This window comes from Idiotropiscis lumnitzeri, chromosome 4 (assembly GCF_059441095.1).
Source record: "Idiotropiscis lumnitzeri isolate Australia: NSW breed Sydney's pygmy pipehorse chromosome 4, RoL_Ilum_1.0, whole genome shotgun sequence".
NCBI classification, from domain to species: domain Eukaryota; kingdom Metazoa; phylum Chordata; class Actinopteri; order Syngnathiformes; family Syngnathidae; genus Idiotropiscis; species Idiotropiscis lumnitzeri.
In genome coordinates this window covers 16,062,688-16,088,476 of record NC_142394.1, presented here as the reverse complement: position 1 = coordinate 16,088,476, position 25,789 = coordinate 16,062,688, and the positions used below count along the sequence as shown (strand labels likewise).

Genomic DNA, 25,789 nt, shown 5'->3' with positions numbered 1-25,789 from the left:
TTATTTGCTCTCATATTCACGTAACGCTTATGTTGTTCCCTTCAGCTGTTATATGACGGCAAGCTATGTGTTTTTATCTCGTGCTCTTGCTTTTATTTGTCATATAACTACTTTAATCTCCGTGACGTGACAATATAAGGAGATAATAAGCAATCCAGTCTCATTAAGTGCCCAATAAAAAGGCAAGGACTCGGCTCACTCGCTACCCTGAAGGCCTTTTCACACTGCGCTTAGCAGGGCGCAGCACACTGTTGACAAATCCATTTATTGTGTATATGCTGTGATTTGTAAGGTGGACGTTTGAGGGGGGAGTGGGTTGGCATAGTGGTTACGCCTCACGGCAATAGACCAATCATCAGGAAAAGCACCCATGAACACCAAGAAAGTGCAGTTTGAAAAAGATTTAATGAGGGTGAGCACGGAATAAATTGGATGGATGGAAGGATATTTCTATTTCCATGGAGCTACTATTTGATGAATTTCGGGATGGAGCCCCATTCAGTCAGACCATAGCCGTGTCTGTCTGAGAGGGGGGGGCATTAATCACTCACAGATTTTTTTGTTTACTAACTGACAGGCACATCCCAGGCATGTGGTGAAGGAACTGAACTTATGATAAATATAAAGCCTGTAAGCCAATTAAGTTCTGTAGTTTTCCTGGTGTGTGGAGTAGCTTATGTGTTCTTACGTTTAAGGTTACCTTGTAACTTCAGTTGGGAATTTACTAAACAAAAAAGAATGAGAATACATGTTGTGTATTTAACCAAAGCACATTCACTTTGTTTTATGAAAGTGTGATAGCTTAATGCTAACACACATTGCAAAACGCAGAAGCTCATCTTCTTTTTACTTTTCATTAATGTAATCTTTATTTAATCAGGTATGTCAGTTGAGAACCATTTCTCATTTACAATGACAACCTGGCTAAAAAGCAGTTCCGTAAAAACAGACAACATATAATTGTGTCTGTGATTTTTGATCTGCAGTAAAAGATGAATGGCATTGCCATTCATTTCAAAGAGAAATATGATTTAATATAGTCAGGCATGCACCACTGTATTAATTAATAATCATCACCATGTTCTCTTCACTCAGAGTGAACAGTTAGCGTTGACCACTCAGAAGCTCAAAGCCGAGTTGGAACGTCAGGGTCGCGCTTTGGAGACCTCTCGCCACCGGGAGGAGGAGCTGGAGGCGGAGGTGCGTGACGCCGGCCTGGAGATTCAAACCACGGCCCGGTCAAGAGACCAGGCGCTGCTGGACGTGTCACGCTTAGAGCAGGAGAAAGAGGCGTGCCAGTCGGAGCTGGACGGCCTGCGGAAGGAAGCGAGACAGCGGGAAAGGGAGGCGGCGAGACTCAGACAGCAGCTGGAGAGCACCAATGTGGCACTGGAACACAGCAACCAGAGAGTGAGAGCCTTGGATGCTGATCACAGGTGTGCACATACACACACGCACACACACGGATTTGTGGGGGGGGGGGGAAAGCAAGACATTATTGGTACAAAACCTTGGCCCATAAAAATGTAGATTCTAAAGTGTAATATTGGTTTATTTAATTTGCATTTTTTTCGTAAAAAAGAAAAGTAAATTGGAAATAATAAAATACACCTAGTGCAATTATTAAATTAATGTTTCATACATTTAACATATAAAATGTGTTTGATCAATTATGGGTAAATTAACAAGAACATTAGTAAAAACAATAAATGTGAAAATATTGTTAAAATCAAATATTTCAAGAAAAAATGTTACTTTCACCCCCTTAAACTTATGTATGAATGGCCTGACCTAAGTGAGTTCTGAAAATTGAATGAGGCCCTTGAGCACAAAAATTTACCACATAAAACCCCCAAAATCGTTATAATTAAAAAAAAAAAAATCTGTTGTTTATTACAATTAATTACATAACACTTCTGATAACAGCCACAAAGATAATAAATAAAATGAACCCACTGGCTAAATAGAGAGTGTTTCTCCAGCTTTCCTTCAGGTAGCACCTCATTATCAATAAATGCTGCAACCACCAAGTGAGACAGTAGCAAACAATTCAAAAGACTTTCAAAAGGGTACCATGAATGTATGTACGTGTGTGTGCACATAGGCGCGTGTGTCAGGAGCTGTCTGAGTCGAAGGAGCTCTGCACTCGCCAACAGGAGCTGGAGCGAGAGCTCAACACTCGATTAAGCAGCCTGGAGGAGAGTAAACAGCAGCTGGAGGAGCAGTCCACAGACGCGCAGGCCAAGATTCAGTCACTGTTGCAGGTGTGTGCATATATTTGCGTGCGTGTGCACGTGTTTGTTCAGTATTGCTGTGTAAAGCTACCAAGGCCAAGCCCAAAGAAACATTGGCTCAGTCCCTTTTGGACCCAGCGCTAGATTGAGCGCAATTTGGGTAACTTTTAACCCAGCAGTTTTAAAAGTGTAGAAACCTCTCACAGTACGATAACTCCTCCTACACGTTTTCTCTCCACAGCTCTTGTATTGGATTTCATCAGATAGTGCCGCTCTGCTTAATGTTGTGGCTGCTGCATTAATATTAGCAAATATTACGACTCAAAAGAAAAGAAATTAGCCATATGTTCACATTAAAGATTAAAAATGAAGTATCGCGGGGGGAAAAAAATGGAATTGTATTAGATAGCGTTTTAGTGGCAATCTATAAAAGAGGAAAAGTTGCAGTAGTATCATTTTTATCATTGCGGAGAGTGCTGCTTGATCGACATTAGATTGATGACTGTGTTTAATTCATTTCAAAAAGTGTGTCGCAGGTGTTTGACGAGAGAAAACACCGCTCATAACTTGACAGTATATTTTATGCTGATGACTCTCTTTTTTTGTTGTTGTTGTCAGGATCTGTCAAACGAGCACACTCGTTCTCACAATCTTACTTCGGAAGTCCAGCGCCTCAGCCAGGAGCTCCAAAAAGCTGAGACTCAAGTCAAAGTTGCGACTGACTCGGTCAACCAATCAGGGGACAAAAGAGAGGCACCCGCTTGCCCTCTAAGCGAATGTGAGCCTCATCTCCAGTTGGGAAAGACGGATGAGAATCGTGTACCTCATTCCTCAAGCCAAACGCACGTTTGTCAGACGGACCAGCGGGACTCATGGACGGCAGATCAAGACAAAGGTCACGACCTTTCTGTGTCCCCCCATGATGCCACAGCAGAGACAGAGCGGCAGCTCACTCGCAGCTTGCTGGAGCTGGAAAAAGAGGTTAATATTACGATTGGATTGGGCCGCGCGGGCTTCGGATCTTATCTGCAGGACGTCTGCTTTGTTTATGGGAGGGAGAATGATCCGTATTATGTGGAAACTCTTTTTCCAGAAAGCTCCTTGTCGACTCTCCACTCACAATAGCGTCCACTTCCCGAGTGCAGCACTTTATTTTCAGTAGCTTTATCTCTCTTCATCACTTTCTATAATGTCACCTCAGCGACTCTTCATCTTTCTTATCTCCGCTGCTTCTCTCTTCCTTTTTTTCCTCCCCCTTCTACTGTCGACACTTACTCTGACAAAAATATCACTAACATTGTTTGCGCAGCCTCCAAGGTCAGGAATCTTGTTCATTTTATTTGCAGGATTGGAAGGCAGCGAGGCGGTTGCAGCAAACAAACGCAGGTGCAGGAATGATTGATGCTACAAGTTGTGGAAAAAGTTGTAATCCCTTCAAGTATCAGAATCCGTCTTGAAGACTAGCAGACCATGTACGCCTTGGCCCCAAAAAACAAAACGTTCTAAAATAAAACCTTTAAGACGATTCAAACACAAAACCGCCCGAATATTATGTGTCGTCCAGTTTAATTTATGAACGCATAATTTCTTTAAAATCTAACCAACCCAATTCAACACATTCCACTGACATCAGAATTGGATTATTGTGCAGGTGCAAAGATTCCTCTTCCTCAAAGTGCATAATTTCGAACCGGATGCACACTGCGGGAATCAAATGTTGTAATGCATTCTGAATGCAAACTAACCTCGATTACCGTTTTAAAGCAGCCTGAAGGGTCATCTGCACATGTAGCGGAAGCTCAAATCATATATTTTAGTGGGTTTGTGACAAGAAGGCAGCACCGAGACAAGACAATGTCGGCATGCCGTAGGAGGATGAAACATTTACCGCCTGTGCTGTCTTTGTTTCCTCTCTCTGATCACATCTGCCTCAGAGAGCCGTGGCGCTTGCAGGACAGGAGGCTTTGTTGTCGCGTCTGTCTCAGTCCCAGGAGACGTGTGAGCACCTGAGGGAGCAGCTGGAGGCGCTACGCCGACACTCGCTCAGCCTGCAGGACTCGTGTACCCGACTGCAGACGCTCAACACTCAGCTACAGGTGACAGAACACACAAAGAAAAAAGACGGAGGGAGCATGAGAAAGGCAGAAGGAATGCCTCGTATTTCACTCTCATTTTAGTCGGCGCTTCTCGGAGGTTATACTTTGGGAAATTCAATAGAACTGCCAAAAGGAAGAAACTGTGTCGCACCACTTTTTGAATTTAAAGATGTACTTTTCACATGGAGTAAGATTAGGACCTCAATCTTTCTAGAATCAAACTCAAGCAATAATATGGACATGTTTTCTACCTGAAAAGTGCATTTTATATTTTTGTAAGCCATAGTTTGAACATTGTGCTTAAATATAAGGGGCAAAACTTATGATAATGATTCCATGACAATGTATTGCAAATAAAAGTCAAATGCAAAATTTAACAAAATAAGAGTTTAAAAACAAACAGTTCTTGAAATGCAATGCATGTATCTGACAAAAAGGTTAAATACAACTAATCTGTACCTGGGCAGTGATTCTTTAACAAACCACAAGAGGGAGCCATTGGACCACTTGAGGTACTAGTATCACACATTGAGAATCACTGCTGTAATCGTAGCACATAATACTATAAGAACAATTTAAGGGTAATGTGAAGCAATAGGACCAGCTTGGTGGAAGGGTTGTTATCATTTCTGCTTCACAGTTATAAGTTCGGAGTTTGAAACTCGTCTCGATTCTTGAGGAGTTTAGTCTTCCCTGCGCTTGTGTGGGTTTTCTCCACTTAATCTGACTTTCTTCCACATTCCAAAAACACACGTAAGGTTCAGTGAAAATGCAACTGTTCATAACGAACACTGTCCAAAATAAATGAATGGACAGGCTCATTGTTCACAGTTCGCATTTCAAAGCTTCACATTCACTAATTTAAGTCACTTCATAAGAACCGTAAATTAAGAAGACTACTGGTATTACTACTAGCAGTTTCATTAAAAAAAAAATAATAGTGGATGTAGCATTGTTGATTGCTGCCTTAAGGGCACGAGCAGTTTTCAGAAGGGAGAAGGAAAAACAAGTTAGTAGCGCACACAAACGGCATTATGGATGTGAACAGATAGAGATTGAGCGGATGGTGTGGGAAATCCCTTCGGCAGTCTGGGCCTATGGCAGCATATAACTAAGGCATGATTCAGGACACGGCTGGGTCAGCCGTCACAATGTGCTTTAATAAAACACAAGAGCCCTTTATTAGCCCCCAAGAGGGGAACTTTAACGTTGACACATTTATTGTACATGCTACAAACATACAGGCTGTAAAGGGACGTATGCACAAACACGATCCATACTGTATGATGACAATTTTTTTAGTACTCCTTCAACAATTCACATTTACGACAGTCTTCAATGAACCTAACGCGTTTATTTGGGGGATGGGAGCAAGGCCGCTGCTAAGACTCAAACCCAGAACCATTGAACAGCAAGACAAATGTGTGAACCACTAGTCTACCTTATTAATGAAAAGTTGTGAAGAGAACATTATTCAATGGATGCCGAAAATGGATGCGAGATTGCAGGAGAAGTCTAAACTGTCCCAAAAGGTTCCCATTCTTCATACTTCCTTGGCCACCTACTCACAGGGAGGTCAACTCCCATGTGACCATACTGTTCTTAACTGATTCCAACTAGATGTGTGCCAAGGGTGTTATATGGCGAGCCGGGAGGAAAAACTACAGCAGCACGACGGACTAGCTCAAGTCACCTATCTAATCATTTGCACCAAAGGGGCCTAATCTAAAACTCCTAAAAACAGTTTTCGGAACTGGCCAGTATCTTAGTGCACAAACACTTCATGGCTCTTGAGATGAGTAGTTTTTGGGAACATTTCTCATGGTAACGGCGTTCTAATTCGCTTCGTAGCACTCCCAAAATCTAGGGTCATTGATGCCCACTTGCAGTTTGTCATTCTCCAGTGACATTATGACAGAGTGGAGGGCCATTCCGCGTCTATTTATACCACCACGATCATGTCACCATCACAAGAAACCATCAATATATAAAAACGCGATGTAACAGCACATACAATTTAGATCCACTATTTAACAACGTGACAAAATCATCATACTCATCAAATTTGCTAATGTGTGCTACAGATGTGTTTTGCTAGTCAAACTGGGCTCGCTCTGACCAACCAATCAGTGGACAGAAAAATGCTGACACTATTATGGGCTGGGCAGCTGGCGGCATTCGAATGTGATTGGTTAAAGAAACACTACCATTGTTAATATAGTTTACGTCACATAAAATAACACAACTAATTCATATTAGATGGACATGGCAGCACACAGAGACTTAAATCTAATTGGACCAAAAATCTAACACTCACATACATGTACTGAAAGCAGTGCAGCGAAGAGAAATGCTACAAAATGAAGAGAATAGATTGTTTGGAATCAAACAATTTCTTGGAAGAAATATTACAATTTTGGTGGTAAATGTCCACCCGTGCTTCTACTTTTCTGACTACTCCATAATTCCGTATATTCACACAAACAGGTGGAACAAGCAACTGTAACCTCCCAGCATGCAGCGGTGCTGGCACGCCAAAGTGAGAGCGAGGCTCGGTGCGCGGCACTGGAGGCGGAGTCAAAAGTGTGGGCACGGGAGCGGGAGGAGTCGGCTGCCAGGGCTGAGACCCTCAGGCGGGACCACGAGCGACTGACGGCGCTGCAGCAGCGGCAGGAGACGGAGTTGGAGGAACTTCTAGACAAACACTCGCGTCTACGGAGCAGCAGCCGCAGTCTGGAGGCACAACACAGGGAGCTGGAGGCCAGGTATACGCAAGCAGGCTACAGCGGCTAATTGTGGGAGTGCTGAGACATATGCATCCATACTACTGCAATTATTGTGGGTAAAAGCATAAACACAATGCAGGCGTGGGCAAACTTTTTGATTGGCGGGCCAAATTGGGTTATAAAATTTGACTGAGGGGCCGCACCAGGAGCGGATGGATGGAGTGTTTTGGTAACCTCACCTCATCGGAGAGAAAATACTTTTGATTTAAATGAAAGTGAACAAAAGCATTACAACAATAAACATGTCTTTGAAAAACCACAGTAGTTAGAAAATAAATTATTAACAAGGTTTATTAATTTTTTTTTTTTCCAAGTTTGGCGGGCCGTATTAAAACATTTAATGGGCCGCATGTGGCCCCCGGGCCGTAGTTTGCCCACGCCTGGCTTAATGCTTGGAGACAGATGTTCACACAACTGCAATAAACGTATGCTAGTGTGAATGCTTCCAGCCGAACACACAAATGCCATTGTGATAAAAGACTATTTGAACACCATATATTACTAATTTTATGAGAATGCTCGGTGACAAACATTCAAACAACTACTATTATACATCAAAAACCTTCTGTGTAAATACTGAGAAGCAATCCTGAGTTAAACATATATTGTGACTGCTGATAGATAAGTTCTCAAACTAAAGCTGTTGTTGTGCGTGTGAATTTCTGAGAGCTGGACATAAACACAACTGCTAGTACGGATCAAAATCTTCCAATATAAATGCTTCGAGACAATCATTCATGCCACTGCTATTATGCATACGATACATATACAGCCATTTTGAGTGCTGAGACAGGTGCTCACATTACTGCTATGATTGTGCTTGTAAATGGTGAGAGATAACTCATTCTCTTCTCAAAAATGACGAAATGCTGAGAAGCAATCATCCACACCACCGGTACTTTTTTTCCAAAATATATTTTGTGACTGCTGAGCGCAAATTTTGCGACCCAATTTTGAGACCGACATTAACACAACTGCTAATGTGCATTAAAAATTATTTTGTGAATGCACGTGGACTTTTGCTATTGTACATGTACTGTAAATGCTGAGAGGAAATCATTCTCCCCACAGCTATTGTAGATCAAAAACGTACCATGTGAATGCCGAGACAAGTGCTCCGACCACTGTATTTAGTGAATGCTGAGTGACAAACATTGGTACTCGCAAATGCGCATAATGGTTGTGTCCATTCTGAGAGCTAAGCACTCAAACCTTTAAACCTGCTATTATGTGCATCCAAAAAATGGTCTAAATGCTGAGAGACAAGCATTCGCACCAGTGATATTGTGCGTCAAAAAATGTGTCTCGCTCAGTTTGATTGGGTTTTGTTTTCTTGCTCACTAGACCTGAATTTCTACTTTTCTCAGTCGGCACACTTATCTTTTCCAATGACGCAGCAATATCATGGCATCATCTCAAATCAGCTGTATCCAGCAGCCAATCAAGTTGATGTCATCCCTATGCTTTTGCCATTTCTACGATATGCTGTATGATGTATTAGCCCATTTCATTCATTTCATATTCTTGAACATTTTGGCTTCGGGACATTATTTCCCATTCACATGCAATTGCTTTCTCTGCCAAACTGTGTTAACGCACGCGTGTGTGTTGTGTTGCATAGATACAAAGAGCTGCTGGATGCTAAGAGCCAGCTGGAGGAGAGAGAGCGGGAGATGAAAATGGAGAGAGAGGAGATGGAAGCCGAAGCCCAGAGTCGTCTGGAGCAAGAACGAGAGTTGGAGAGGCTGAAAGAAGACAGCGAGAGGTGACAAATGCTTAGACAAAGAGTCGACTTTCAGCTCCCTTCCCTCATGAGCACTCTTGACATTATTGCTTTACTATGGATCAGAGGAGACAAAACAGGAGGTGGGTTCAATGCAAATGCAATCCAGCGAGTATTGCTCATTCCAGCGGGTGCTAAACAGCGGAAGCAAGGGAAAACAAAGCAGGCAAGATGTAGGAACAGGGAAAAATGATTTTGGATGCTCATGTGGGTAAAGAGGTAACTTTCAATTTAAACTTGCGGGCATCCGTTTCATGACATCCCATTATGAGTTGTCACCATCATATTGACAGAACTGATTAATGACACCTCAGTAATGACAAGCTGCCAAATTGGTGAACGATGTCCTCGTCTTGTGGTTGGGAGTGCTATTTAGCTAATAGCTGCTCTACAATTTCAAATGTGCCCCTTGGACTTGTTAATCAGCATCCATTTTTGGAATCAATGACAGACACTTTAGATCATCAACCCATCCATTTTCTCAAGCAGTAATTCACTTCCATATTGCCGGATCATCAGAACTACTGCTTTGTTAATTTATCTATGCCAGTGACGTATAATGACAGAAATAAAATTTTGTTCCACTGCAAAGCAGAAGGACCATAATTAACCTGTGGTTCCACCTGTTGCCATGCATACAAGAGATTAAGTCACAATATGAACACAGAGTAAAAACAACTAAAATAAAAATAATAACTTTGCCTTTGAGGCTAGCTTAACTCACTCACTGCCATTGACGGATAAGTACGTCAAAGGTCCATTTTTTTCACTCAGCTGATAGTGAATGAGTTAATGCTAACACAAACATTTTGAAATGCTATATACGGGCTAACAAACAGCACAGCAACACATATGAACACAATATAAAAATACAACTTACAGTACTTGTTGACGTCTTCTTCATTAGTGTCTGCATGACAGTATTACACTGCCCCCTGGTGGCCAATTTGGCTAAGGAGAAGACACAGGAAATTAGGTAGTCATGATACAATACTTATTTGTATGTTTTTATAAATTACAAATAATACAAAGTGATGTTTCCTATTTAAATCATATTTATTGCATTTTAAGGCACCACTGTATATATTTATACACCTAAGGCATTGAAATGTTGATTAAACGGTAACTTAATGTCCATATCAGTATGCATGAGAGCAACTAAGATGTGCCTGACGTAACATTGTCATAATAATAAACTTTCACAGTCGCATGCATTTCATGCTTTGAAGTCACATTGTGAGGATCTAAAAATAGCCCATCCATTTTTACTTCCCAATTTACAAACCTTCCAGCTGTGAATATTACATGTGATTTCACAGTGGAGCCAAACAGAGATGATAGCTTACCCCAATAAACAAACTGTTTTGCAAGCAATGAATTAAAACTAGAGTGTGATCTTCAATAATTTTTGAAGCGATATCAGATGTATTTTTCCATCGTTTTAAAACTTTGCGTGTGACTCATTCTGTTGTGTAATATAATAATGGATTTAATTTAGAGAGCACATGATCCAAAGCACTCTGCAGGACATGAGCAATGAGTAAAGCCACACGGTTTGTGTGTGTGTGTGTGTGTGTGTGTATGCGTGTGGGGGTGGATCTGCATGTGTGTTTAGGCTCCAGGCCCAGCATAAAGAATTGGTAGCATCCCAAGCAGAGCTGCTGGCTCAGGGCTCCTTGTCGAGGGGGGAGCTGAGCGCCTGCCTGCTGGAGAGGACTCGCCTGGAGGGGGAGCTCAGCACCTTGAGGGAAGCCAACCAAAGTTTGGACCTCAGCAACGCCCGCCTCACCAGCCAATTTCAGGTATCAACCCAACGTTTGTGCATCCTCTCACCGACCTCTATAATAGTGGTACTAAGATAACTAGAAAAACCGCCCCCCACCAGAGGTGAACAATACAAAAAAATGTGATTGATGTTCCACTCCAGTACAAAATGAATGCCAAAAGAGCAGATTTTTTTTCCCACAGTAGCTTCGTCTGTTGGATCTGGTCAGACACGACTTGGCCCTAGTTCATTAATTTTCTACCCACAGATTCCCAGCCAGCGTTCACCTGTGGGAAATGATTTAATTTCACACATTAGTACATAAATTATCTATTTAGCAGCACAACAAATAATGTAGATTTGATCATTTACTGTACCTATACCAGTGGTGTCAAACTAATTTTCGTCTCAGGCACATCCTGATTTTTGGTTTTCCTGAGCGGGCTGTTAAGACTGTTAAAACTATATAAATGTATAATTACACTTTCACATATATTACATATAGGATACAAAGTTGCCCCACATTAGATATTTGTGACTGACTATACGGTACAATGATGCCTTTAGATACTAGTTTGATTCGTTCAAACCCCCCCCCCCTCAAAAAAAGCAATGTGTTTTGTAACACGGAAAAGACCATTCTCAAAGAAAAAGATGTCAGGGTTCGCCGGTAGGCGAGGAGAGGCAGGACCCAAAATGCGAGGAAGCAGGAAAAAGGGGTAACTTAAAGGGAATTTATTAACTCAATCAAACAAAGACAAACAACGTGGCAGGGTGCAAAAAAAAGGGCAAACTAAAACGTGACTAAAGTGGATCAAGGACGAGGAACAAAGATAGTGACAAATACTGAGGGACATGAACGTGAACGAGAGCAAGAACGAGATCGGGGAGCGGCCGTGACAGTCCTTAATGGAGCAGCGGGAGCGAGAACCAGATCAGGGGGCGGCCGTGACAGTCCTGGTATGGAGCAATGTTCCGACGCTGAGTTGTCGGCACGGGGTGGTTAAATAGTCCAGAATTATGGGAGCAGATGGGAGTCAGGTGTGCGAGGCTAACGGGGAACAGGTGCCTGGCTGGTGGGGACGGAGTGCTGAGGGGACACGCCCCTACTCAGCTGACCGAAATCAAAACAATAACAAAGGCATGGCATGGACGGTGACAAAATAATAACAAAACCCTGCCATGACCGACACGGGTCATGACAAAAGATCATCTCCCCGCAACCGAACATACAGATAAATACAGTAATATCAGTCATTCTTCACAGAGGTTAAAGAATATCTATTCCTGTGAGTACTGTTACATTATTTGTCTACATGTGCTGCTCCACTGTTTGTGTGAAAATATCAATTTATTAAGGATTTATAATACCACGGCACCGATGCTATTCGTTATCCTGTCTAAAGTGTTTTACATTGTATTATATATATATATATATATATATATATATATATATATATATATATATATAGAGAGAGAGAGAGAGAGAGATATATGGTGAAAATAAATGCTTGTCAAACCCGTTAATGTGAAGAAAAAAAGTAATTTCTGTGATTTTTGGTTTTCTGCCAAAATGAAAAGAACAAATTAATTTAGAAAGCAAGATGAAGTAGACCCACTAGACCTTATTTTCATGCCCAGCCCAAGTCTAGCGTAAAGTGCATACTAACGGAGTTTTCTTTCTTCCTGCATTTTCTTACACTTCACACAGGTAGAATTGGGCGTGAGGGGGACATTTGCACTTTTATGACTGGAACCCAGCCAACTCCCTGCCAATCCATTCAAATCAAAGCGGTTGAAGCACGAACATGCTCGACAATACCGAAGCAGAAATAGACTCGCTGGGGTCCGTGCATGACATTGGCACACGCAAAGTGCGTTTATACAGGTAAACTGCAAGATCTCCCCTTGTGGATGATGCAGTCAGCAGTCGGAGACTGGACCCACGAGTGTGCGCAACACAGTCAACAAGACTTAACTGAGGAAATTCAGCTTTGTCAACCACTCCATGACTCACAGCAATGTAGTACAACAGCGAAAAGTCATTCTTCCAGTCCGCTATAAAGTTATGGAGTTTTATGAAAATAGGTTATCCGCTTTCTCATAATCCTCACTAACAAACAAACTGACTAATGATGCTCAGCTCGCCGTCGCAAAACACAACCCACCATAATAAACATATTAGATGTCCAACAGACTTATAACTTTGCTATCAAGTGAATTATTCATGCACGAAACGCTAATTGTACTCTCTGTGGGGAGTGCCATTACACAAGCCCGAAAATAATTAAAAGGCATCTTTTTCGTGAGCTGTTCAGCAGCAAAGGGCTCGACAATACATAACACATCTGCTTGTAAACAAGAATGATGTCGTGGGACCGCAGTCGATTTATATTGACCACCGGGGTAAATTAAACTTCACAACTGTAGGGGGAGCCCTGGAGCAATACACCCACTTATCCCTTACTGCTACTTCACCGCTCAATTCCAGTCTTAACTAAAACAAGCATTTAATGCGTGAGCTCCAGCATTTGCTCCCCATAAAGCTCGCGGAACCCACAAGTGCAGTAAAGGAGGAACATACCTTCAAACCTGCAGCCGCACTCGGGTGTTTAATATTGCAGTTGCCGATCGAACATTTGCATGCAAAGAAGGATTTAATGCTTCACGGTGGAGACACTTGGAAACGTTACACTCTTGGAATAATAAAGCTAATTTATTTGAAGCATTATTGGGCAATTAAACCAAACATATTAGAAATTTATGTCAGGTTTTAGAGGCTGTTTTACATAGCCGTGGTCAAGGTGGAATCGTTAGCATCTCATCAGAGTGGACATTCCTCACACCTGATGGTCGCTGATGTCTGCTTTGACACTTGAGGAAAAGTCATTTGTCGAGCTGACTTCAAATCAGCTTTAATCTTCCGCGTAACGCTGTCAAACTATGGCGTAGGATTGAAAATGCTCCTCGCGCACTCGAGTCAGAAGTTGCATGTGGGATTAGAGGCGTGCAAATTGACTTTCCATAAAGGAGCCAAGTGGGAGATGTTTTGATAGGCTGCCTCAACCTTCTCCTCTAATGAAGAACATTTGGTGTGCTAATAGACAAGAAACACCAAAAACTATGCCAGGATTGGGCATGTTTTTCTCAATTATTCAAACTGACCAATGAGACATTCTTGGCTTGTCAAACGCGACAAATTAGCTTTGGTATTAATCAATTTGAGTTGCCTCCCAGTGCCAGGTAGCTAACAGCTTGTCATTCTCTATATCCATTGAAATATTCCTTTCACTTCTTTTTTTTCCCTCTACGTTTCCATAATGCATGACAGAAAAGCCAATAAATAGTGGCAGAATACGAATGGAGCGCTGCTTTTAATGCGATGTTTGGAGCATGTCGAGACTCACAATCAACTTGCTGCAGTGTCGCTGCTAACTGTCTGTGAGAGAAGAATTGTGAAGGAGAAAATCATCAGCGCCTTAAGACAATAAGATTGTTTCCAAGCAAGGGGAGGCTATTTGTCATCTAAAATTAATGGAATCATTTGTTTTAAAGGGGTTTTGTGCATTAAAAAGTGGTGTGGGAGCACAGTTGCAGGAAATGACAGACCTCACATCTTCTATTTCTACTGAATGAATGGATGTACTATTTTTTTTTTCATATAGTGGCTGGGAGTGGTTATTTCTAGACGACCAGGGCTAAACCATCCGAGTTTACAAATCAATTTTGTTGATTAATAGATCAATCGTTTCTCCAGCTGCGACACAAATAAATATAACCTAAAAACGTACACGATAACGTCTCTTATCATCTGTCCTCTATAATCTACGGAGTGTCCAGTGCCTGGCTAACTGCACATTTTGTACTAGCCTGAGTGTTAAAAGGTTAAAGGATGCAATTTTCACATATTTTTCAATTAAAAATGGAAAAGATAAATTCATTTAGAATTTGCATGCAATATATTTTTACCTTGTCACCCATAATATAAGGCATTTTTTAAAATTTGTAATCGCTTTATTGATTTCTACTTTATTGTGTTTGTTTTAGCATGTTTCACAAACACATGATGAGGTCCTCTACTTCCCATCTCCCTCTATGTCCTCAGTGGAAAGATATGGGACATGTCTGACATACAAAACACACATTCCATTTTTACAATGAAATACAGCAACCGTCACCCATTGAATGGTAGCTCTAGATTGCTGTATATTTCTTAATTATTTTTTGGGGACACTTTGGTGTCTGTCCCGCATCAAATAAATCCACTTTAAAATCTCTCCTCTCTCAAACAACGAGGCACGCTCTATTCCAGTTAGCGTGACTGATTGACCGAATGCAAACAGCAGCACTTTCCTATTAAACTCCCGACTCAGCTTTACAGATGCCCTATCTGCAGTCTACGTTGTGGATTAGACATCCACTCCAACACGTGAGGGTATTAGTCATTGAAATGAAAGCCATCTGATGGGGGGGAAATGACGTCACAGGATTTATTATAGCAGAGGGCCCTATTGGAGGAAATGTAGGAACATCTAATGCTTCCCTTGTTTTGACACTCGCACGTCAACCCGTCAGGCCTCTTACAGATACGTGCATGTACACAAATGATAGAATATGCTCGCTCCTTTATCAACATTTTATGCTTGCAACTTGTTTGAGTGTGTTCAACTACATTAAGTGAATGCACTTAAAAAAATGATGTCATGGTGTTTTAAAAAAAAAAAAAAAAAAAAGAAAAAACTCACTCACGTGTGCTTCTGTGTGCGTTGCGTGTGCAGCTCCTAACCCAGCTAAAGGGGAACATGGAGGAGGAGAACCACAATTTAGCCGAGCAGAACCGCAGTCTGCTGAGGGAGAACCGGGCCTTACTGGAGCAGAGCCTGGAGCGACGTGACCAGCACTATACGCAGCAGAAAGAATATCAGTTAGTGAACCTACACACATTGCACACACACGCACGTATACACACCGAGCTGACAGGAGAGGATCAAGTGGATTGAAGAGTAAATCAGGTCTTGTTCCTTGGGCTGTGGGGCTTCTTAACAGGATTGATAGAATTAAAGCTACAAGCAGGAGCAAATAGCGCATAATGTGTGTGAGGAGATGTGTGACTGGAGGTGGTTGTGTGTGCGCATGTGTGCTCATATGTGGCACAGACGACGCGTGTGCGGCTGTGAGTGTGTGAGGAAAGCGTTTCACAGTCCAACAGCCCCCAGCAGTGGTGCTTTTAAATGTTAAATAGACTGGTTGCAGATTATCCAGAACTAATAGCAATCATGCAGGGCTGCTTCACCCTTTAAAACTAATGAGTCACATTGCTCCCAAATTACATTATTGCCCTCCCATTTCTTTTTTTTTCCCAAGACTGGTTATTTTTATTCACACTGAATTTTGTTCTTTAAGTTTGCAAAGAAATAGCACGGCAAAGTTCTGCAGTACACAACCTGCGGGCTCCAATAATAAACACATTGTTAAAATGTCCTCAAGAGTGTCAGTCAAAGCGATTAATTTTATTATTTTTTTTTTAATGAAGAAAACCCATTTGACACAGCTTTTGTTTTGGACCGAGATGAATGGATGGATGAAGTGGCAAACGGTTGTGTTTACTTTTCAAAGAGAACCTCGTGCAACCGTGACATATGTCATTAGAAAAGCAATTTAATAGCAATCATCCGCACAAATATATTCAATATTCAACCACACAGATGACAAATTAATCTCTCAAAAATAAGAAAATAGGGGCAAAAGCCGTTCAATAATCCAAACAGAAGTGCACGGTGATTTGTTTTCTTGTCAAATCACACTTCTTTCTGAAAGTATTGGAATAGCAAAGCCGATTAGTTTATTTGTAGTAGACTGAAAACATGAGGGTTTTACTTAAAAAGAAGACAGCTCAGGTGTTTATAGACATATAGATCTGATTGACAATTTACGAGATTATTTATGGATAGAGGTACCAGTTTTGTATTGTTGCAATAAAGTAAAAAAAAAAAAAAAAAGACAAATATTTCATCATTTTGCTGAGTCACTTAAAGTAGTTGTGAAACTCTTCTTCGTGACTGCATTACAGGCAGTCCGCAACTTACGAGCGTTCGTAAATACAAACAAAGGCTGACGGATGACCATAGATGTCATAAAAAAGGCTATAATGCGTTAACAATTTCATATTTCTAAATGTGTGCCACATTGGACATTCCTGTACTGTAATTATCTTATCAGCCACAAACTCGCTGAGCAGCACCGCTCCATACACGTGTGTTAATTCAGGAATGATCAGAAACCAGGACACCTAATTTTCTATCGTCTATTGAGTGCTTTGTCGACATCAGATCAGTTGGAAAAAGTTTTATTTTCAATAAAATACAAAGGTAAGTAGCCAACCAGCACACTGTGCGTTATCCTCTGGGACTATAAATGTGAACTTCCACTTACGTTCCAAGCGGCCGACATTCCTCACAACAGTCGCACGGATAAAACTCAACTTTACGTTTCATTTTCCAGCGCTCAACCGCGCTGACCTCTCTTAACATGGCCCAACTTCTCCGCCCACAGTCGAGCGTCGACAACTAACAGCCAGCCCAGAGTGTCAGCGACTTTTTGCTTCACTATTTTTTATCCCGAGCCGTTTATCATCCAAGGCAGGTCTGCAGTTGCAGGCTATTTTTCAGCCTTTTTCTCCTCCGCTCCGTGCGTGCCTGAAACCTTGATCAGCAGCACTAAGCCGACTTTTATTGTGTTCTCCTGGCTTACAAAAAGCACGGAGGCAGTCATATGATTGATGTTCTTGATAGAAACTTGTCAATAAGTGTATGAAATGTTGCAGTGATCTTTGTGTCCTCCTTCAGGGAGAAACTGAGCGAGCTCCGTCGGGAGAAGCAGAAGTTGGTGGAGAAGATTATGGATCAATACAGAGTTCTGGAGCCCAACGTGCAACCTTTGCCTTGGAAGGCCAAGTACTGTTTAATAATACAGTCAAACACAATTCCGTCTGCGACATTAGTTGAAAGGTTTTTTGATTTGAGCCAAACTGAAACCATCCAGAATTTGCAGCATACATTTGTAATTGTTAATTGTTTACAAGTATAAACAGATCTGTACATCAAAGCTAAATCAAAACTTGAAGTAAAATTAGCAACACTTACTACATTGTAATACTACACGTATTACTAAATGGTGCAACTTTTGCGACGTTCCACTTTGAAGGTGACACTCACGATAAAAGTATAACTATTCAATAATATGCTTTTTTATACACAGAGCTATGTGGGACTGTATTCGATATCAGCACAGGAAACCGCTGCAATTGTAAAATAAAAGTAGAACCGCTCAAATAAAAAGTACAGACTATATTATTTTGACAGCATGACTTGAATAGCAAAATTCTTTCCTCAAAGGTTTTCTGTAAAAGAGCATTTCAAGCGTCATAGAGAGGGCAACATAAATTCGCAAAGATGAAACCTTGAAACAACTGCTACTTTAATACAAACAGAGCACACAACATGACTCACAGGCATATATTTGCGATATAAATAATATATCAATGATAAATAATATATAAATGATATATATATATATATATTTTTTTTTTTTTACCCATACATTTTCATATTGCGCACTGCATTGTGTGACCCATCATATTAGGCCTTCACTCTGCACTATGTGTCCTCGAAGGAAATCTAACTGGATTGCGGACCGGATGAAAAAGCTCATCAAACCCCGCGGAGGAGCGCGAGAGGGACGCGGCCTCGTCACGGCCGCTGGCAGCGTGGAGAACCTGGCCGACAGAGCCCAATTCGCATCAGACACACCTCAGCGTGGTGAGGGTCGCACACCGCAGCGCTCTGTCTGGCTTTTGCAAGGATATTCTAACCCGCTCGCCCCTATCAAGCAAGTCCACGGGCATGCATAGACATCACCTCATGACTAGCAAGCGAGCTTGGTAACCTAAGCCTAGCCCTTTTTCCTTAAATCTTTCCCTTGCGTGGTTCGCTTTTTTGCTGCAACGGGAGAGGCAAGCATTTTCAGTACTTCATTCTTCTCTTTATGACTGCACAATGCATCGTCACTATTCTGATGGCATGGACTAATTCACACCTGACTCAACTCAGTATCTGCACTGTAAATGCTTACCAGTTCAGTTCTCACACATTTTGTCTGCAGTATCCAAAGACTGGTACATACAAGAGCAATTTGAATAATGTATGATTATCCAGCACTGCATTTCCTGCTCAAGGTTGCAGTGAGCTTGAGCATCTTCACTAGTATATGAAAAAATAGTACACTGTACAACTTTGGTTGGCAACTTGGCAAACAAGGCATTCTATAGCCTTATTATAATGAATAACTTAAGAAGCGGTATGCACTTCACTAATTCAAATTCTATCGACTGCTCAAATTGTAAACTGTACTCTGTATTATCAGAATGTTTTAAAATAATACATCTTTTTTTTAATTTCCAGTGCACAAATCTTAACATGGTCTTTTTATAGTCTTGTGGCAGTGACATAATGTGGTTATGTAATTAATTTACCCAATATTTATATATATACCTAATTAGCAGTCATATAAAAAATATTAGGGTAAGGTAATAGGATGTAGCTAGAAGGTTTGTTTGTTTTATATATATATATATATATATATATATATATATATATATATATATATATATATATATATATATATATATATATATATATATATATATATATATATATATATATATATATATGTGTATATATATGTATATATATATATATATATGAAGCCGAAAAACCGAATCTGAAAATATATATATTGAACTACTCAAAATATGTATTGACCCATCTCAGGCAAATGTTCTTTTTATGTCATTGTTTTATTGTACTGAAACTCCTCATTTGTGCAACAGAGGAGTGAAAGTAGCAGTGGTCACTTTTTATTACAGGGATTCATCCCAAAAATGTATGCTATAAATTAATATATATACCTATATAAAAAAATAAAATAAAATTAGGTAACAGGACTGTGCTGAAATTTTAACCAAACCAGTCACAGTTGAAATATACAGAAAAGTAAATAAGTGAACCGACTTTTGGGTTTCCCATGTCCTGCAGAGGATCTGAACCACACAACTTCCTGTAGACCATGTGACTTTGGAGTTTGGTTGGATATAAGGAGTAACACAAATTTGAATCTTTTGAAGAGTATTTGGTCATCTGTCGATCCGATCAACGTGGAGGATATTTTTTAAATGCATTTCAGAGTTCATTTTATCTTGCATCGATGCATTTTATTCCCTCGGGGAGCAAATGGCACCGATTCGGTGGAATGGCCCATAATATATTTTCAGATGGCCGCAGATCAACTTCTCATGCTTCACTCTCCTGAGATTTTTTTTTTTTTCATTACTGCATCAAAAGAATGCAGTTTGCTTTTAGTCACAGTGAGAGCTCCTCTGCCCGTAAGAATAATAGCGCGATCAACTTTATCCGAAATGGCCCCGGTCCAAACCTGGCAATTAACGCAATGAGCAAAGAGGGTCCCTTAAGGCTCTAATAGCGGCGGTTAAGTCTGTCTTTGATAAGCTGAGACGCTTCTGTCTTTGTATAAATAAACCTCCGCTGAGATCAATGTTCAATTTATTATTAGCTTCTAATGCTTTAATCGTTACCTCCTCAACCGTGAGTACAATTGACTTCTTATATGAATTAATGCAGCGCTTTCAAAAGGCAATGCGTCATATTCTCCCTTACACTGATTACACATTCCATCGTCGGAGAGGTGGACAAGTCAAATGAGACAAAGCGGTTGCGATGCATTCGAAATCAGATCAAAATCTTCAACGTGAGTGATTCAAAAGAGAGTTATTAATTGCAATTTCATTTTTTATTTCAAAACTATTTTTATGCTTTCTGCGAGAGCCTTTTTCAGCCGCCTCGCTTGAATCGCTGGCATAGTAACCAAATGCAAATTATTTTGAATTCAGTGCAATCTCCTTTTAATTATAGAGTGGGAAATTTTTAACATGGCATTTTTTCATGTTGGGCAGGTTTAGTAATACTTCACACATTCATTAACAATCCCCTTATGAGCGAGCACTTTGCTTAGTGGCAGAATAAACTCTTGAGAGGAACGGGGGGGGAAACTTCCTTAAGTAGAGCTGGACTCTGGGGGGCTTCTACAAAAGACGAAGAGGGAGAGGAAGGAAAGCATTGTGTTCAATGCATTTTTCAAACGCGTCTGCGATCAGCCGATGCTGCATTAGGTACGGCTGCTCAGTCCAAAGGGAACTAAGATCAGGGCGGTGTCAAAAAATGTTCCTTTGCGAAATCAATAATGCTATTTTGGATTGACACTATGAACTAATTAGTATTGTTACCGTTCTCATATCGTTGTAGATTGCAGTGGTGGTTTCGCCTCATTTTGTTAGTGGGAAAATTACGCACTAAACAATGCTGGGTTGTTTTCTTAACCCATTCGCTGGGGAGCTGTGGATTTTGAGCAGATGGGTTTATGTTGATCCGAGGTTGGATTAATTATTTTGACAATAATAAATAGCAACGTCTCTGACAACGTAAAGCACAACTGATTTGTGTTATATATATATAATATATATATATATATATATATATATATATATATATATATATATATATATATATATATAAAAGCACAAATCTTCTTTCCGATGAATTTTTTTGAATATACTATTTATGACTAGGTTTGTTTTGAAAACACATTTCAATGTGTGCCTTCCACTGCTAAAGAATATTTATTAGCATAGCTGAAAATATCCTTAAAATGGTCTTGGCGAAATACGTTCCTTGCGATGATTTATGTTTTCTCTGTTTCCTGATACACCATAAAGATAAGAATTGAGTTGGGCAGGATCTGGGAGGCCACCAACCCCTCCCAAAAAATCTGAGCATCTGGAAACAACTTTCTGTATCTAAGCACTGACACAGGACATGCAAGAAACATATTCAGATAGTGGTCAATCATGCTCAAATTATAATTTGAAGTGGCATTTTTGCTTTCCTGCAGCCGATACCTTGCGGCTTACAGATTTCCATGGAGGCCACGCACCAAAAGGTGATTTCAAAACAATACCAGTCATGTAGAGCATATTATATACTGTAAATAAAACGGTTTTAATAAAGAATGTTGATTTTACCTCTCGACTGAAATGAATCGGACAACTTCTTTAATAATAATAGGAATAAGAACAACAATAGTGGCAGCAGCACCCGAGTTCGTAATATATAATATTGAGGTATGTTTGCGCAAATATGCAGAGGGAAGAGAGGCGATGGCAGCTCAGTGCATCATGGGAAATCACCCAGCAGTCTTTGCATACGGCCGCATAACAAAGGCATGATTTACACAATGGTGAAGACTTCGCACCGCAGCCTTGCTATACGGATTTGCAAGACTGTTGCCTGGTTGTGACAAATGCATGAATTTGATATTTTTAAGACCGGATGCATCTTTTGCAGCAAGTCCATACAATGTGTAATATTGGGGTGTATGGAAATGTAATATATCCTAATAAGATTACGGGAAAGGCGTAATCTGCGCCATAGGCCAGGAATGTCAACCACATTGTAGTTGGAGTTTCCCATTCAGGGCTGTTTTGACAACCATATACAGGAAATGTATAATCACATTACAGTTGTATATTGTAATGTGTTTTCCAACCTTTATGGCATCAAGGTCCCTAATTTACTTCAGAAAATCTCATGGTACACTTGCGAACTTAAAGTCAAAAAGCAAGTCTGTCACGATATGTTGTTGGCATAGATAGATGAAGAAAGACACATTATTTGTCGTAGATAAACAATTTTTTGAACCTATGAAGTGACATTGATTCACTTGTCATGGCAGATATATATATATATATATATATATATATATATATATATATATATATATATATATATATATATATATATTATTATTTACATTATCTTTATTTATTTTTTATTTTTTTAATAAACTGTTATTATCAACACATTGAATTTGAAATCAGTCATACACAATTTATGATGAACTAAGTGTAGAAAAATTGCAATTGTGGTTCATATCATGCGCCAAAATGAGAAGAATCAATCCATTTACATAGAAGAATAAAATACTTGCATTTTTGTTGAGGGCCATATAAATTATTGTCGGTTCAAATTTGGCCCCACCGCCTTGAGTTTGACACCTGAGCCCTAAACTATATTTTGTCATTGAATTCTATGTTTAAGAAGAATTGAAAAGCATCCCAAATCTGGAGGTCATCCATGATCAACATGTTTTATGCATGATAAATAATGATTATGTATATAGTAACAGAATAAAATGTCCTCACATTTTGCAGATCCTTGCAGTGCTCCAGGTTCTCCATGTAGCTCGAGAAAAGCTCCACTCCACACAGAGCCGGAGATTTCTTCTCCCACGAATCTGGTCCCACGCGCTGGCTCTGGAGGTCGTCGTAAACTGGGATCCCGTCACGGTTGGGGTTTGACCAGAGGTGGCGCCGGAGTCTCGCAATCCTTCAGTCCGGGCGACCAGAAGACCCCGCCTCGCCACCGCCTGCTTTCCGGTCAGAACACCTCCACGGTCCTCTGGGAGCGAGAGAGCGGCGGAACAAGCGCATCCCAGCAAGCAGCGGAGGCCAAAGTGAGCAGTCAGGAGAGCCCTGAGGAGGAGACAAACGGAGGTGAGGAGGAGGAGGAAGATAAAACTAACAGGTGATGAAATCAGAGATTATGCATTATTTATGCAATTCTTCTCTGCTTTACAGATCAACTTTCCAGCAATGTCACATGAAAAAGACTCTTGGACCCACACGACTCCATCTATTTGGATTTAACAATTGCATAAATTGCACTTACAATTGTTTTAAGGAATCTTGTTGTCAGGTTTACTGTTTTAAATAAACATTATTCTCAGTATTTGGAACATAAAATTTGAGGAAACTCGATTCAATGATGATCCCACCGAAACTTTTCATTTTCATCAACTTATCAAAAACGTATCCATAATGATCAGTTAAAGGTTCGAGGGGAATGGGTTGCCAGGTTATCTGTATAATACTACCAGCAATTTTACTCCCAACATTTTGTAAGAGGAAGAAGCAAATATGAATGAACAAAATCAAATAAAAATGCTTAAAAAAACAAAACAAAAACAAAACAGAAATGAACTGAAAATGCATCTGAACTATATAGTGAATTAGATCAGATTTTTTTCATTTCTTTCAAGTAACATAATTTGCTATTAATATGAGCTGTCGGGATTCATTTGAAATGTATTTATTTTTATATTGTCGAGTGCAGCTCGATTATGGAAAAAAATAATAATCACGATTACTTTAGTAATAATTGAAATCACAATTATTTTTGGGGGTGGAAAACCCCCCAAAATTGAAACAATATTTAGACCAAATAAATTAATTTTATCTTAAAATTGAAAAAAAAAAAAAGTTGCAAATGTATCAATTTGAGTATGTTTCCTTGTATAAACAAACAAAATGCATTGGAGTTGACTGGTTCTTGACTTATAAATTGCAATCACATTTTTAACTCAAGTGTACTCACTATCATATTAGACATTGTAAAATCAGAACTATTTTATTATATTATTTGATAATTAATAATAATGTACTAATTTTTTACTCTTATGCCAAATGTATAATCCTTGAGTGTAATAATTGGATAAAAGTTAACTACAAAAACTACAACTAAAAGAAATCAGTCAGTAGACTGCACAAGCATCCCTAACGAACTGTCTTGCGATTAAAGACAAAAAAAAAATCCTGTTATTTTAACTGAACAAATTCTTAGTGATGTAATATTTCCTTTTCATGTCTAATTGTCCAAACGAGAGCCCATTATGAAGAGAAGAAGAACTTTCAGTGCTCAAAGTGGCATCTTGGTTTTCTTCAAGGTTTTTCGTAGCGAAGCCAAGCAGTGAAAGCATTCAAGTGGAGTAGACAAGTGCACTTAAGCCGCGCTTGCACTGCGTCATCTCGTCCGCAATAAACCTTTATAGGATTATCTCAAATGTCCCGGCTGCTCCAGCTGATTGATCTTCTCAAGTTGGCTCACTTCGAGGTAAAAAGCGGAAGCCTATTAGAGCGCCGGTGCTTAGCCATAACGGGCAATATTAACTCGGAAACAAGGAGAAATGAAGATCTGTGAAAGTGACACATCGAATAAAGGTTGCGCTGTTTGATTCAAGTGTGTCCAGCCAAGCTTTAAAGGAGTCGACATCTCCTCCTTACCTCTTTCTTTTTTATCTTATAAACTGAGTGTGCGGGTTAGACAATCGGGGGAGAAACCTGGGCCATCTGGCTCACATGTGCTTCACTTTAGGGCTCCTCTAATGCCAGTCGGCGGGCTAATGCTAAATGATCTAATGGCTCACTTGCACCAAATGGTTCCAGTGCAGAGCTGACACTCAGACAGATGGGGCGGGGGGGGGGGGGGTATTATGGAACTGTACATGGGAAGGAGCAGTTCCCAAAGACAGAAGTCTCGTTTTCTCACGATGGGATGAAGACAGCACTCAAAATGGATAAGAAGACTCTGCTCTGCTGTCGGCCACAACTCATGGCCAGAAGCTTACACGCTCAACTAGCACTCATTCACTAGGTCACGCCGCTTAAAGGTGTACATCCAACACATAAATACTACATTAATCACAATTGTAATGTCACTTTACAAACCCACTTATATCTTATATCAATACAAGGCTATTTGTCTTATTGAAAATGCAACAAAAATCATTGCGGTGCTTTTTGGGCCGGGACAGATTTAATAGCATTTGAAGTCATTTTAATGGGGAATATTGATTTGTTATACAGTGGAAGCACAATTTAACAGACACTTCATAGTACAAAGGAAACCATGTCAGTCTAAGGTTAGTGATGGCTTCCACCACAATATAGAGAGCAAAAACAAAATCCCGTGCAACATCCGCATGAGCTTTGTAGGAGGAGTATGAAGAAGACAGCGTCCCAAATACAAGCACAACGCTTCTTGAAATGAACAAGGACACCATGTGCTTTGTGGGCTGTGGATAATAAGGTGGCAACCAGCAAAATATATATTATGTAAGCCCCCCTTACCTTGTATTAAAGTATTTTAAACATTTCTAAA

General features: G+C 40.2%; 2 protein-coding genes across 4 annotated transcripts in view; one reads left to right on the top strand and one right to left on the bottom strand.

The window, feature by feature from the left end:
- The window catches only part of ccdc88b (coiled-coil and HOOK domain protein 88B), a 50,607-nt gene extending 26,551 nt beyond the window's left edge, over positions 1 to 24,056 (top strand). For 2 of the 3 annotated variants that reach the window (XM_088293955.1, XM_088293954.1), the window contains exons 16-27: positions 1,096 to 1,436; positions 2,105 to 2,264; positions 2,853 to 3,215; positions 4,169 to 4,330; positions 6,818 to 7,095; positions 8,738 to 8,881; positions 10,515 to 10,701; positions 15,443 to 15,588; positions 17,510 to 17,617; positions 18,336 to 18,481; positions 23,005 to 23,346; positions 23,431 to 24,056. In XM_088293955.1, coding sequence (XP_088150081.1) covers positions 1,096 to 1,436; positions 2,105 to 2,264; positions 2,853 to 3,215; positions 4,169 to 4,330; positions 6,818 to 7,095; positions 8,738 to 8,881; positions 10,515 to 10,701; positions 15,443 to 15,588; positions 17,510 to 17,617; positions 18,336 to 18,481; positions 23,005 to 23,346; positions 23,431 to 23,456 — 2,403 coding nt within the window. In that variant the 3' untranslated portion in view covers positions 23,457 to 24,056. Of the gene's footprint in view, positions 1 to 1,095; positions 1,437 to 2,104; positions 2,265 to 2,852; positions 3,216 to 4,168; positions 4,331 to 6,817; positions 7,096 to 8,737; positions 8,882 to 10,514; positions 10,702 to 15,442; positions 15,589 to 17,509; positions 17,618 to 18,335; positions 18,482 to 23,004; positions 23,347 to 23,413 lie in introns of all 3 variants that reach the window. The other variant, XM_088293956.1, reaches the window with a different exon arrangement.
- The window catches only part of macrod1 (mono-ADP ribosylhydrolase 1), a 158,556-nt gene continuing 155,949 nt past the window's right edge, over positions 23,183 to 25,789 (bottom strand). Inside the window, exon 10 of the mRNA XM_088293966.1 lies at positions 23,183 to 23,325. Within this exon, the coding sequence (XP_088150092.1) occupies positions 23,315 to 23,325 (11 nt within the window). The 3' untranslated portion in view covers positions 23,183 to 23,314. The remainder of the gene's footprint in view (positions 23,326 to 25,789) is intronic.